This window comes from Bombina bombina, chromosome 5 (genome assembly GCF_027579735.1).
Source record: "Bombina bombina isolate aBomBom1 chromosome 5, aBomBom1.pri, whole genome shotgun sequence".
NCBI lineage: Eukaryota > Metazoa > Chordata > Amphibia > Anura > Bombinatoridae > Bombina > Bombina bombina.
In genome coordinates, this window is record NC_069503.1 from 203,871,118 (window position 1) to 203,887,314 (window position 16,197).

At 35.1% G+C, this 16,197-nt stretch overlaps 1 protein-coding gene across 2 annotated transcripts in view; it reads right to left on the reverse strand.

Moving 5' to 3' along the window:
• Positions 1-16,197, reverse strand: part of DIP2C (disco interacting protein 2 homolog C) — a 911,498-nt gene that overhangs the window by 399,644 nt on the left and 495,657 nt on the right. For both annotated transcript variants that reach the window (XM_053713839.1, XM_053713838.1), the window contains one exon: positions 3,047-3,166. In XM_053713839.1, coding sequence (XP_053569814.1) covers positions 3,047-3,166 — 120 coding nt within the window. The remainder of the gene's footprint in view (positions 1-3,046; positions 3,167-16,197) is intronic.

Consider the following 16,197-nt stretch of genomic DNA (forward strand, 5'->3'; position numbering starts at 1 on the left):
AAAAAACCAATTAAGTCTGAATGCTATGTGCACACAAATCAGATACCTAAAACTATTAAATTGTATATTTATCAACTTCTCTTAGCTTTTATATTTACAGTTTTTGATAGACGTAAATTGGAAAGTTGTTTGGCATTGAATGTTCTATCTGAATCAAGAATCATCTGGGTTTTTAGTCCCTTTAAAAACATGAGCTTTTAAAAAAAATGATGACACATTTTAGACTTTAATACCCCTGTAATGCAAACGTACAGGATTGTTTAATGTAGAAATAACAAAACATGAAACACAATCTGGTTTCTATTTTTCTCCCTTTATAGTTTCCATTGCCATCAATAAAATCACAAAAAAATATAGCTGGAAATGACAAATTAAAAAAAAAAAAACAGGAGAATAAATCCACTGGCACACAGAATACATGAGGTTTTCATTTACGTCTAACGAGATGCTAGGGCCTCACTGAACAAAAAGAATGCTGCAATTCCCCAGGTGCAATGAGGAATCTAATGCATTCTGAGAGATTTGCCAATGTGTAAGCCGTACTGCAATCATCACTGCCGCTCATCCTTTGTGTAGTCTTAGAGTGGTCCGTAGTTTAATAGAAATGCGTGAGGAGTGTATGATCCGATGAGAAGGAAAGCGCAAATGTTATCACAAGGTGATGAAACATTAAAATGGACATTAAACCCACAGTTTTTCTTTCATGATTCAGACAGTGTACAATTATAAAAAAAAAAAAAAGTTTCTAATTGATTTAAATAATCTAATTTTTTCTAGTTGAGAAGCAGGTAGGCAGACTTAGGAGCACACACATATGTGGAGCACTATAAGACAGCAGTTTTACAAGAATGCTTTTAACAGTGTTATACATTGTGCAAACACTGGTGTAGTCTACTGCTTATTTTGTGTAAAATTGCTGACATATAGGTCTCCTGACACGTGCACGCTACCTACCTAGGTATTCTCTTCAATAACAACAAAAAGAACTAAGTAAATATGATAATAGAAGCAAATTGAAAAGTTTTTTTAAAATAGATAAAACTTTTGCGTTAAATTTCCCTTTAATTATATTTCCATACCTTGCTGTTTATCCATACATGCAATGAAATTATTGGTTTAATAAAATACAAGTCCTATCTTTACACGATACACACATGGGCACGTTTGACCTGTATCACTACCATGGGGTTAACTTTAAAGGGATAGTAAACCCAATTTTTTTTTCTTTCAGGATTCAGAAAGAGCAGGCAATTTAAAGCACTTTCTAATTTACTCCTATTATCAATTTTTCTTTGTTCTCTTACTATATTTATTCGAAAAGCAAGATTAGAAGCCGGCCCATTTTTGGTTCAGCACCTGGGTTGTGCTTGCTGATTGGTGGCTAAATGTAGCCACCAAATAGCAAGCACTATCCAGGATGCTTAACCAAAAATGGGCTGTCTCCTTAGATTCCTGCTTTTTAAAATAAAGATAGCAAGAGAACGAAGAAAAATTTATAATAGGAGTAAATTAGAAAGTTGCTTAAAATTGCATGCTCTCTCTGAATCACAAAAGAAAGAATTTGGGTTTACTATCCCTTTAAAAACAAACAAATTTGAACACACCATTTTTACATTACAATGTTTCATTAATATTTATTTGTACACAATTGGGCATAAACGTTCTCCAAATGGCTTCACAAACAATTCTGACGTTACAATTATACAGACAAAAAAAACTTGGGACTTTTCATTTGTTCACTAAGAGCATGGATATTAAGTCCAGTGATGAGGAAATGGGATAACTCGGTAGGTCAACGCGAGACAAACGCATTACTAACTGTGACCGTCTTAATTTTTTCTTGGTTGTAATTATCTTAACCTTTAGGGAACGGCTGAGATTATTAGAGTATCAGTATTCCATCTAAGAGTAAATGGGTTATATTGGTGTTTGGCATCTTTAGGGTTTCATGACAAATGAATGTTGACAAATTGATTAGTCTCAGTTAGTGGTTACTGGAAAGATTGCTAATTTCAGCATTTAGTCTAGGTTTTGGTTCCCAATATTAATTTCCTCAAGCGAGAGACTGAATTGCATCATTTCTAACAAATTGGAGATTGCAGAAGCACAAGAAAAAAATAACTTATAATTACAACTTGGATATTGTCGTGCATCAAACGGACAAAATATGTGAAAAAATGCAAATAATTATTTTATTAATATTCTGAAATAAAGTAATTTATTTATGGCTCAAAAAAAGTAAATGTCACTAAGGTTTAAAAAATAATTTGTTTTATACAAGATACCTTATGTGGGGTAAAAATATGATTAAATAAGGGAGACCTAGATTGTTAAGATTTTTAATTTTATTTTCAAACTAATAAAATTTGGAAATCAACAGAAGAGGTTTAATACAAAAGTTCACACCTCACAAGAAAGACAAATGATCTGACTTTGAAAAACAACAAATGACTAACCTAAAAGCTATATGATAGCTTATATACCAATCCAAAAAAGACCAGCAAAGCTTATATACTAACTTAACCCCCCCCCCCCACTAAACTTATTAAAATGCAAAGAAAATCTAACAAATGAAAACAAAAAAATACAATAAAAAACGTCAAATATACAAGTTAGATAGCATAAACCTTCAAATGATAAAGCCCTATGGCGGCTTTTATACTTTCAATATAAAACGTCCTATGACAACTTATATACTGTACCTTCAAACTAAAAAGCCCTATGACATCTTATATACCTTCAAACTCAGTTGTCAAATAAGAAATGACCTAATGTGGGGATTGTTTATTTCTAAAATATCTTTACTCAAACATATTTAAATATATTACACTTGTTCAAACCTTAAATCTTTATTTTACTACTTTTAAAGTAAAACACTAATTTTTAATGTAATAAAAGTAAGGAACACAAGCCCACCAATGTATAAATAAGTGTTTTGTAAAAAACACAATTGCCCTAACTACCCCCAAACAATCCTCAGTTTTTCCAGTAAATCACACATCTTCATTTGAAACACATAAACAACTCACATAGTATATTGCCTTACCTTCTAATAATTCCTCAAAATCATCCACAAAAAATTCCCGTAACGGTGGTCGTTTTGGCCTTTTCAAGGTGTTGACAAGCTGTTGTATCTTCGCTGACACTCTGCTGCTCACAGGTACTCCTACAAGGTCAGGATTAAACAGACAAGTGACATAGATATAGGACGCATCCGGCTTAAATAAACATAGCAGTCTCAGGGATGTGCTAAGGATTTTAAGGATCAACAGAGGAAAGGTCTAAAAGATTATTTGTGCCTTTAAATGATATTTTTGAGCTATTAATACCTATTGTTGACATTCACCATTGCGTACTGCTGGCCATTTATACATATGATGTGATGTGATTAAACACTCTGCATTCCCTTGAAATTGGTTTCTCTGTTTTATAAATTAACTTGATTTCCATTCTCCTGGAAAGTGCTGTCATTTAATATGTGAACTCTGACCAGACTAACAGTAATGTAGGTTAGAAAAAACATAAAAATTCAAATTCAATTATTTAGTTCTAACACAATCTACATTTGTTACTCTGTGACTTTGTCAATGACACCAAAGGGACCATAAATTCCTTCCAGATATAAACAAAAAGGAAACCTAACAATACTATACACACATTATATATATATATATATATATATATATATACATATATATACACACACAGTATGTGTATATATATATATATATATATATATATATATCTCAATCATTTTCCACAGACTCTCTGGTTAAACCTGAAATCTGATAACCACTGTCCTTAAAGAGACATGAAACCCACATTTTGTTTCAATTTTAAACAACTTTTGCTTCATTCTCTTCGCATCATTTTTTTGAAGGAGCAGCAATTCACTACTGGAAACTAGCTGAGCACATCGGAAGAACCAATGACAAAAATAATTTAAGAATAGCCATCAATCAGCAGCTACCTTCCAGTAATGCATTTCTGCTCCTGAGCCTACCTAGATATATGCTTTTCAGCAAAGGATACAAAAGAATAAAAGTAAATTGGAAAACTCTTTACAAATGTATGCTGTTTAAATTATGAAAGATTAATTTTGACTTTACTGTCCCTTTAAATTGTAACAAAAAAAAAACAAAACTTTTTTTGGCTAGACAACTTCCCTGGTACCTCTTTACAATTTATAGCTTTCATTACACCTATGTACATTTTGAACAGTACCATAAACTTTACACAATAATATGGATGAAATATAAAGAAGTCTTAAATGGCCTTTGCTTTTACGTATGCACATGTTATATAGATCTTCCTTGAAGCAGCCTGCTGGTACTATATATGCTTTGCTCTTTCACCTCTGCCATTAATCTAAAGCACCCTTTTCAATACCTTCTGCTGGCTGCCCTACTGTCTCTCCTCCCCATCCAGTCTCATTCCCTAAGACTGTGACTTCTAGACAGAAACATAACAACAAGCTAGTGTTACCAGAAAAAAAGTTAGTAAAATATCTGGAATTACATGGGTTTCTAAATTAAAGGCATAGGAAACAAACATTTTCTTTTAAAAATTAAGAGCATCCAATCTTTTAAAAAAAGGTTCAAATTTACATCTATTATCAATTTTGCTTTGTTCTTATGGTATTCTTTATTGAAGAGATACCCATTGTACTAATCTTCTATTATATACTTAGGGTGTATAGTGTGCAATCATGTTTTGCGTATAATATTGCGTTCACACTGAAGCAAACGTGTTCTATCATATTTATATATATATATATATATATATATATATATATATTTACTAGATCTAAAGCCCGTTCACACGGGCCATTTTTTGCAGTACAGCGGTCCCACCCCTTGCCCTCTCTCTCCCCCCTCTCTTTTGTGCTCTCTCCCCCTCTCTATTGCTCTCTCTCCCCCCCCCCCCTCTCTTTTGCTCTCTCTCTCCCCCCCTCTCTTTTGCTCTCTCTCTCACCCCTCTCTTTTGTGCGCTCTCTCACCCCTCTCTTTTGCGCTCTCTCTCCCCCTCTCTTTTTCTCCCTCTCTTTTGAGCTCTCTCTCTCCCCCCTCTCTTTTGCGATCTCTCTTTTGCGCTCTCTCCCCCCCTCTCTTTAGCGCTCTCTCCCCCCTCTCTTTTGACCTCTCTCTCTCTCCCCCTCTCTTTTGCTCTGTCTCTCTCTCCTCCTCTCTTTTGCTCTGTCTCTCTCTCCTCTTTTTTTGCTCTCTCTCCATCCCTCTCTTTTGCTCTCTCTCCATCCCTCTCTTTTGCTCTCTCTCCATCCCTCTCTTTTGCTCTCTCTCCATCCCTCTCTTTTGCTCTCTCTCCATCCCTCTCTTTTGCTCTCTCTCCATCCCTCTCTTTTGCTGTCTCTCTCCCCTCTCTATTGCTCTGTCTCTCTCCCCTCTCTATTGCTCTCTCTCCCCCCTCTCTATTGCTCTCTCTCCCCCCCTCTCTATTGCTCTCTCTCCCCCCCTCTCTATTGCTCTCTCTCCCCCCTCTCTTTTTCGCTCTTCACTCGATTTAGCTCTCTCTCCCCCCTCTCTTCTGCTCGCTTTAGCTCTTTCCCCTCTCTTTAGCTCTTTCCTATATCTTTTTGTCTCTCCCCCTCTCTTTCTATTTCTCTCCCCTCTCTGTCGCGCTGACCGTGCCCGGCCATGCCCACTCTCCCATCTGACCCCGCCCACACCACCACCCGGCCACGCCCACTTCAGCCGCAAACAGCATGTCAGGTAAGGCCAGGTGTGTTTGTCCACGTGCTGTTTCTACTGTGCATGACAGCTTCGGACAAACACACTTGGCCTTTTATATTATAGGATATATATATATATATATACACACACATATATATATACATACATATATATATATATATATATATATATATATACATATACACACACATATATATATATACATATACACACACATATATATATATATACACACACATATATATATATATATACACACACATATATATATATATATATACACACACATATATATATATATATATATATATATACCCACATATACTGTATATATATATACACATACACACACACACATATATATATATATATATATATATATATATATATATATATATATATATATATATACTGTACACATACATATATACATACATATACATACATACACATACATACAGTATCCCACAAAAGTGAGTACACACCTCACATTTTTGTAAATATTTTTTTATATCTTTTCATGTGACAACACTGAATAAATTACACTTTGCTACAATGTAAAGTCGTGAGTGTACAGCCTGTATTACAGTGTAAATTTGCTGTCCCCTCAAAATAACTCAACACACAGCCATAAATGTCTAAACCGTTGGCAACAAAAGTGAGTACACCCCTAAGTGGAAATGTCAAAATTGAGCCCAAATTGTCAATATTTTGTGTGGCCACCATTATTTTTAAGCACTGCCTTAACCCTCTTGGGCATGGAGTTTACCAGAGCTTCACAGGTTGCCACTGGAGTCCTCTTCCACTCCTCCATGACGACATCACGGATCTGGTGGATGTTAGAGACCTTGCGCTCCCCCACCTTCCGTTTGAGGATGTCCCACAGATGCTCAATAGGGTTTAGGTCTGGAGATATGCTTGGCCAGTCCATCACCTTTACCCTCAGCTTCTTTAGCAAGGCATCTGGAGGGTGTGTTTGGGGTTGTTATGTTGGAATACTGCCCGGTGGCTCAGTCTCCGAAGGGAGGGGATCATGCTCTGCTTCAGTATGTTACAGTACATGCTGGCATTTATGGTTCCCTCAATGAACTGTAGCTCCCCAGTGCCAGCAGCAGGGGGTGGCAAATTTGAGTACAAGCCAAACAATTAAATATCTAATGCCATCAGCAATTTAACATGCCTATATAGGGGAAACAACAATGTAAATGCTAGTTCTGAATTACTGTAGTAGAGTGCTATAAACTTAGGATGTCATAGCAAAAGATTGTGCATACAATTCATTTTCCTTCTATGCTGTTTAACTGGCATTTCAATATTTCTAATTGTTTATTAGTAATTCTTTATGTAAACAAAGAGAGCTGGAGGTTAAATTTCTGTTCCTATTATCTTAGTAGGATATAAATAGCCACAATTAAGCCTGTCAGCAGTATGCCACTACAGGCCACCTAGCACTTTTATTACTGCAGCCTGAAGGGTTCGCAAACTCAGAGAGCTGTATAAATACAATTCACATGAAAGGCCATAGTCAATACGTGTTCCAACATAGGACAGACAAAGAGTAAGAAACTATTCACTGCTCAGAACATCATTAAAAAAGAAACAGAAAGTCTATTTATCAGCAGGAAACCGGTAAGATAGAAATTGTTAATCCAAAACAACACAGCCATCCTCAAAAAGATTTTTTATAGCTGGTAACCAAAACCAGCAATATGCATTGCAACATTCACGGCACCGTGCACTGCGTGTAGGACAGCTGTGTTTGCTGACAGAAGTAGGTTGCCGTTGGTCTGGATGGCCAAACTTATAATTGAGATGCTCCCTTCCCCTTCACAATCCATATGTGTAAATGTGCATTCTGGCCTCCAATTTCGCTGCTCCTTGTCACTCCTAACTCAGCAGCTGCTGGGGCTTTTGGCGCACTAAGGGCTCAGACATTGAAAACGCCCCCTGTGATGATGATGTTGTCAGGTGCGCAAGGAGCTGGACTGGCTTCCCCGGGTCAGCCTCAAAGAGGCCGTTACTAGAGCACCTCAATGATGAGCTAAAACCACCGTCCACCAGTGGGTGGTGCAGCTATCGCAGGCCCAAAGTAACAGGCATGTTGCGCAATGGGGAGTGCAGAAGACCTGCTTGTGCCTCTCCATTGCGCAATATGTAGGTGAATTTTTTTTAATTTTTTATTTTGTACTTTTTTTCTTCTAAAGCAATGATAAATTAATTATTTTTGGGCCATATGACAGGTGACTGCACGTTACTGATTATATATATATATATATTAATATATTTATATACACACACACAGTATATATATCAGCTTTGCTGATTTTACAGACCACCTGGCTAAAATGTAAGCTAATATTAAGCAACAATTAGCACATTTTTAATTTTTTTCCAATGTTTGTTTCACAAATTATCATGAAATCAATTTATGTTAAATAATGCAATACATTTATGCTATGGATAGCTTAAAGGGACAGTCAACACCAGATTTTTTGTTGTTTAAAAATAAAGATAATACCTTTATTACCCATTCCCCAGTTTTGCATAACCAACACAGTTATATAAATACACTTTTTACCTCTGTGATTACCGTGTATCTAAGCTTCAGCTGGCTGCCCCCTTATTTTAGTTATTTTGACAGACTTGCATTTTAGCCAATTAGTGCTCACTCCTATGTCACTTCACGTGCATGATCTCAATGTTATCTATATGAAACACATGAACTAATGCCCTCTAGTGGTCAAAATGCATTCAGATTAGAGGCAGTCTTCAAGGTCTAAGAAATTAGCACATGAACCTCCTAGGTTTAGCTTTCAACTAACAATAACAAGAGAACAAAACAAAATTGGTGATAAAAGTAAATTGGGAAGTTGTTTAAAATTGCATGTCCTATTTAAATCATGAAAGTTTTTTTTGGACTTGACTGTCCCTTTAAGAAACATTTATAAATAGCAGAAAATATAATAATATTGCAAAGTATTACACCCCCCCCCCCCCACCACCACCACCACAGCCTCTTCATCTGACAAAAGTACATGTAGAGAATTCTGCCTTATTTCACACTTTGTCACCCATGTCGTTTCTTGTCTTTCTTCTGCTAGTTTTGTTTTACATAAAATTTTAAAATGATCTTACCCTGGCTACCCTGGAATTCCTTTTTACTTTGTCTTTTTCAGTTACAATTGGTTGATGATAAGCTTCTGTTTTGCCTGGACAGAGAATGGAGGTCTGTTGAAAGAAGTGGGACTTATACTACCTGAAAAAAGGTGGCAGTAAGAATTTTTAAAGGAACTTCAAACCCTTTTTAATGCAAGACATTTCAGCTGCCTTGCAATAGATTCACAAACTTGCAGATTGATGCAATTGTTTTTCAATGGCCAAACTCCATTGAAAAAAAATGCCATTGATATTTTGTAATTATCATTAAATCAATTTATGATAAATTATGCAATACATGTGTGCTTTGGATAGCTTAAAGGGACAGTCTACTCCAAAAACGTTATTGTTTAAAAATATAGACAATGCCTTTATTACCCATTCCCCAATTCTGCATAATCAACACATTATATTAATACACTTTTAACCTCTGATTAACTTGTATCTAAACCTCTATTAATCACATGGCTATTGATTTATTATCTATTGACTTGTATTTTAGCTAATTAGTGCAGTGTCATCAACAACCCACGGACGTGAGCACAATGTTATCTATAAGGCCCACATGAACTAGCAGTCTCCTGTTGTGAAAAGCGAATACAAAAGCATATGAGGCTGTCTGTAGTGGCTTAGAAAAAGGCAGATTTTTTTTTTTTTAAATGTTATAAAGTATATTAATATAACAATGTTGGTTGTGTAAAGCTGGGGAATGGGTAGTAAAGGCGTTATCTATCTTTTTTAACAATAACAATTATGGTGTTGACTGTCCCTTTAAGTATCATATATAATTAACAGAACATGTTATAAATATTGAAAAGTATTACACCACCCAGCTACTTTATAATGCCACCTGGCTGGCAATTATTTTTGTAGAGGTCACTGCAAAGTTAAAATCTCAAGTTGTTTTATGTCTCTTTCAAGGGACCAATCTATGATGGTAAGTTCAATATCCCAAATGAATGAACAAATGAATATAAGGGTAAGTATAATATCTTATTTTTTTCTAGATATTTAGTGAAACTGTGACTGTATCACATATCAGACACACATTTTTCAATAACTGAAAACTGGAAAATCAAATAGACCTGTTAACACTTTCTTTAGAATACAAATAAAACAATCTAAATCAGCTATAAATTGTGATAATAAATAGTTGTCCATCTAAAAGGCACAATGTGATATTGTAATTCTGGGTAGTTTCTTCATTTTTAGGATTTTGTCCTCTCCTGACACTGACAAAGTGATGTTAAATCCCAGTGTTTTTTTTAAACACTAGGATTTACCAGAGCTACAATCGAAGAGGCTTTTGGTCATGAAGTATAAAAACTCCTATGATCAATTTTTCTTCGTTCTTTTGCTATATTTATTTGAAAAATAAAGGCATATAAGCTAAGGAGCCAGATGATTTTTGGTTCAGACACTGGACAGCACTTGTTTATTGGTGAGTGCATTTAGCCACCAATCAGCAAGCACAACACAGGTTGTGAACTAAAAATGGGCCGGCTTCTAAACTTATATTCTTGCTTTTCAAATAAAGATAGCAAGAAAATGAAAAAAAAAATTGATAACAGGAGTAAATTATAAAGTTGCTAATAATTGCATGCTCTATCTGAATCATGAAAGAAAAAATATGGGTTCAGTGTCCCTTTAATTCTGAAAGTTCCTTTATTTGCAGCGAGTTCATGCCCAGCTAAGCGCCTCCAGCCGTCCACTGCAAAACGCTGCTATTGTTTAAATGAGGTGACATATCCACCCCTTAGCCAGTAGCCATGCGGGCCAATCGGCATTAAGCCAGAATGCTAGCATGCTATTGGCTAATAGGTGGAAACGTCCCCTCTCTGTAGCGTTTTGCCGTGGGCGGCTGGAGGTGCTTAGCTGGGCATGAACTCGCTGCAAATAAAGGAACTTTTTTTTTATACTTCATGACTGAAAGTCCCCTTTATTTATAGCACCGGTAAATCCTAGAGTTTCAAAAACGCTGGGATTTACCATCACATTAATTTAATTTTTTCGCACAAAGGAAAAGCTGTTACAATAATTATCTACCAGCAGAATAAAGCATTTTTCATGAAAGCAAGCAAGTTACAAAGTTTTGATATAAAAAAATATTTACATCCGCTATGGAAAGCAAACTAGAAACCTGCCATGCCAAAGGCAATATTAATTCATTTGGAAGTAGCTAATTTGCAAAACTATAACATGCAGTAAGTGGTAATTATTTTCCTACAAGTTTCAATCAGCTGCAAATAATCAACATCAGCTCCAGTAGACATAACTGTAAACTGGTTCACAAAGATTAGAGGTACATTTTTTATAAAACATCCTCCTAGCAAGCAACATTATTATTTGTTTTTTAGTTGTTGTTTTTTATATAATCTTAATTCTGAAGATAAAATGGAAAAGAAGAACAAGTCTGGCGCATAATATTAAGATTTAAAAAATATTATTAGGCATTTGGCAGATTTCTGCAAAACTAAAGTAGTACTGTTGTATAGTACATTGTGTATTAGCAAATTTATGTTAGTACAACCGTATTCTTATGACAATTTAATAGAATCAAGGTATGTTTGGGTAAGTGTGACAAATGTAAATGGGTGACACAAAGATTTCAAAACATAGTCTTTGTATGGATCTCTCTCTCTCTTTTTTTGTCTTTCTCTATGAGGTCTGCATTTGGTATAAACATTTTGAAAAAAGAAAATACTTATTTTTTCTTTTTTTATTATCTTTCTCTATGAGGTTAGTATCTGATGTAAATATGTCAACTTGCTTAATTAAATGAGTACGAATTTAAACATTGTATCTTGGAATATTGGAGGAGTCACATCCCCAATAAAACGCAAAAATATCTTAAAAACCCTTAAAAAATACAATCCTGATATAAAGTCCTCCTGCAGGAGCTGCATCTAAAGCCAGAAGAGATCCCAAAATTAAGGCCAAATTGGATTGCTGAAATTCTAGCCACACCTTGCTTAACAAGAAAGCGAGGTGTAGCTATTCTGATTAATAAAAATTTAACATATAACATAATTAGCGTTGATGTTGATTTAGCAGGTCGGTATTTAATTCTACAAATTAAAATTGATGCCAAAATTTGGACAATATGTAATGTGTATGGGCCAAATGAATTGGATAGAGAATTCTGGAATAACCTTAAAAATAAATTAGTTCCCTATTTAGGGCAAAATTTGATCCTAGAAGGGGACTTTAACATGGTCCTATACCCAGAGATAGATAGGTTCTTGCAAAAGAAAAGTAGAGAGAAATACAAAAGAGAGGCGAGTTTTTTTTAGAGAGTTTTGTAAAGCTTTAAAGTTAAAAGATATCTGGAGAGTCCAACATCCGGACATAAAAGAATACTCCTGTGAGTCTAAATCACACAAGAATTTCTCTCGAATAGATTTGTTTCTCATAGACGAAAGCATATTAAAATTAGATATAGAGTCCGAAATCTCTGAATTTGGTCTATCGGACCATGCTATTATAACATTAAAATTAAATTTTAATCTTCAAGAGGTAACAAATAGGAACACCTTCAGATTTCCAGGCTATATGATTAATAAATTGGGTTTTTGTAACTGGCTAACACAAAGATGGCGAGAATATTCTAACTTAAATAATACATATAGGAATAAGACAGACATTTTTTGGGAAGCAGGTAAAGCGGTCATGAGAGGCGAAATTAAACAATATATGGTAAGAATGAAAAGAAAGATGGCTAGTAGGGAACTACAACTCGCAAATCAGTTGAAAAACGCATACCAAAAATATATTTTAAAGTCAGATAGGTCTTCATGGGATAAATATAGAAAGGCTAGAGAAGAGCGAGACTTCTTTATGAATAAAAAATGGGCAATGGAGGATATTAAGAATAGGCATTACTGGCAGGGCCCGCAGGGCATATCAGCCAAAAATCTGACTAAAATTAGAAATTTCAGGAAAAATAAAAACATGATTATGTCGATAAGGCATGATAATAAAGTATATACCAAATCGCATGAAATCCGGGAGGACTTTTTTAAATACTATCAGAATATCTATGCTTTAGGGGATTTAGATGTTAAGGCAAAAGAGACCTTCTGGGAAAAGATTAAGCTTCCAAAGATCGATAGCGAGAAATTGGCGCAATTGAATCTATCAATTTATACTGAGAAAGTTAAGGGTGCTATTGATAGAATAAAGATCGGGAAAGCACCAGGTCCAGATGGTCTTGCGGCAGAGTGGTATAGAATATTGAAAACAGATATAGCTGACATCTTAACAGAATTATTTAATCTATATTTTGTTCAAAATAGAATGAAATCTGTATATTTTGCGGATTCAGTAATTACGCTGATTCATAAAAAGGGTAAACTACCAGAGGATATGGGTTCCTATAGACCCATATCTCTACTCAACAACGATTATAAGCTGTTAATGAATATCATTGCTGAGAGGCTGAAAAAAGTGATTGGAGATATAATTCATCCTGATCAGACGGGTTTTATGCCGGGGAGGAATGTAGCGAGGAATATACGTAGGGTACTATTAACAATTGAGCATTACTATAATAAATTACACAGAACAGGGAAATATGATGAAGTAGATCATGCCTTAATCACAATAGACGCGGAAAAGGCGTTTGATTCAATAATCTGGGATCACTTGACGACTTCTCTATTACAGTTCGGGTTCTCGGGTAATCTGGTAAATTTGGTGAACTTGATATACAAATCACCAAGATCACAAGTGTTAGTAAATGGGGGGGGGGGGGGGGGGTTTACACCATATATTATCCTACAAAAAGGAACCAGACAGGGATGTTCATTATCCCCACTTCTTTTTAATATTGCTCTAGAGCCTCTGGCAATTTATTTCAGGAAGAGGTTAGAGGGTATCAAGTTAGATCACAAGGTAGTTATTTCATTATATGCGGATGATGTTATTCTTTTTCTTAGTAACTCTAGGTTAAGTATCCCAACAAGTTTAGAGATTATCAATCAGTTTAGTAAATTTACAGGGTACAAATTAAATATACAGAAGTCAGAAATATTATGGATCAACAAAAATAAAAATAGTTATAGTAAACACCCGTATAGGGAAGTAGCCCATATTAGATATCTGGGAATCATTTTGGGGAAAGATCCAAGTGAGTGGTATAATCTCAATTTTGCTAACTATTTTACTAACTTCCACGCTGAATTGCAGAGATGGAATATATACTTTCTTTCACTGTCAGACAAAATCATGCTTATTAAGACAATTATTTTTCCGCGTCTATTGTTTCTACTTCAAAACATACCTTTATTTATTACAAGGCAAGATATTATTAAATATAACAAGGCATGTACTAAATTCATTTGGGGAAAGATGAGACCCCGGATATCTCTAGACAGATTAACTATACCTAAAAAATATGGGGGTATGGCTTTACCAAACCTACGCTACTATAATTGGATAGCGATGATAAAATATGGGTTAGACTGGTTGCTTGAGGCGCAATACATCACTTACTATGATTTAGAGACAGAATTAATAAGACCTTTTAATTTAAAATCTGCCCTACATCACACTTATGTAAAATTACCGGAAAATATCAAACAACAATTTCAAATATTATTTTGGCCTGGCAAAAATATTGTAATCTAATGGGGGTGGACTTTAGAAGATCCAGATACCTACCGATCATCGGAACCCCGGATTTTTCTCCAGGGCAAGATAATATAGTTTTTAGAGAATGGTATGCAAAAGGAATATCATATTTTGCACAACTTTTGATAACTGGCACAAATAAATTACAATTGTATGGTGATATAGCAAAAAAGTTTCAGCTACCTCAAAATAATTTTTATGCCAACCTGCAAGTTAAAAGTTTTATGACAACACTGTCTCAATCAAGTGAGCCAGGTTGGGATTTACAAGAGATGGAGGCAGGACTCACTTTGTATAAAGCAGGCATTAGATCATTAACGTACTGGTATAATATTCTATTTGATAAATTAGGGTCTAAACATATTAGGGTAATCACACAGAAGCTTCAAAAATATGTCCCAAATGTTCAGGAAGAAGAGGTTGTGAAAAGTATTAGCTTAAGTATGTTAGCGACGACAGTAATTAGTTGGAGGGAAACTCATTGGAGAATCATTAACAATTATTATTTAACGCCGGATAGGTTAAATAAATGGGCATGCGCAGACTTGAATATCTGTTGTTTTAAGTGTAGTGCTGGGAGAGCAGACCTACTGCATTGTTTGTGGTTGTGTCCCAAAATCAGACAATTTTGGTCTAGGGTAAACTATTGGTTGAACAAATATGTGGGGTCACGGATTGAATTTACTTCATGTATAATCTTTTTCTTGTATCAAGGTCTGCTAGAGCCAGGAGAGAGTCAGTTAGTTAACACCGGTATAATGTTAGCTCGAAATTTAATAGTTAGTAATTGGAAAAGAAGAAGAGCTCCTGTGTTAGAGGAGTTTATTAATTTAATTCACAAATGAGAATTGAACTTTATGACAATAATTTAAGAAAGGAGACAAAGCTCAGGAAGTATTTTAATAAATGGTTAAAAGTACTCTTGGAATGGCCATTAGATATGCAAAGGCAATTTATTTCCCCTCTAAAAAATGTAGTACCCTTCTTAACTTTGGTGGCGGAAGAGAGGATACCTTACCAGTGGGGGGAGGTTAGGGAAGGAGCTAATTAAGTCAGGACCAAGAATAGAAAAAAGAAAAAAGAACAAAAAGAGAACAGAACTAAAATTTTAAAGAGAGAATGATTTAAAAAGTTAAAAAGTAAAAAAAAACAACAAAAAAAAAAAAAACAACTGTGCAGAAATCAGTGATATCAGCGTGTACTGGGACACAACCAGAGATGGCAGTCAGGTGACCCTGAGGATAGCGTTAAAACAGCATTACTGAGACTTTGTTAAGTGCATCTGGTGAGCCAATGACATAAAGCATATGTATATAGCCACCAATCACCAGCTGGCTCCCAATAATGCATTGCTGCTACTGAACCTACATAAAAATGCTTTACAACAAAGAATACCAAGAAAACATAATACATTTGAAGAATGTACAAAAAGATGCAAAAAAGGTTTGCAGCCCAAAGAAAAGACTGCTGGTTTCTGGATAAGTTTAATACTAAAAACCCATAGTAGAAGTATACTCGGATCAATAACAGAAAGTTAGAATATTATAAAATATCACAGACATACGCATATATACTAAATAACTTTATTGGGAGAGAAAAATATATAATAGTCCTGCAGGACTAGTAATCATGCACACACACACATACGTTTAAAACTTGCTGAAACTCAGGTGGTGAACGTATTTAGAATGCACCTGTT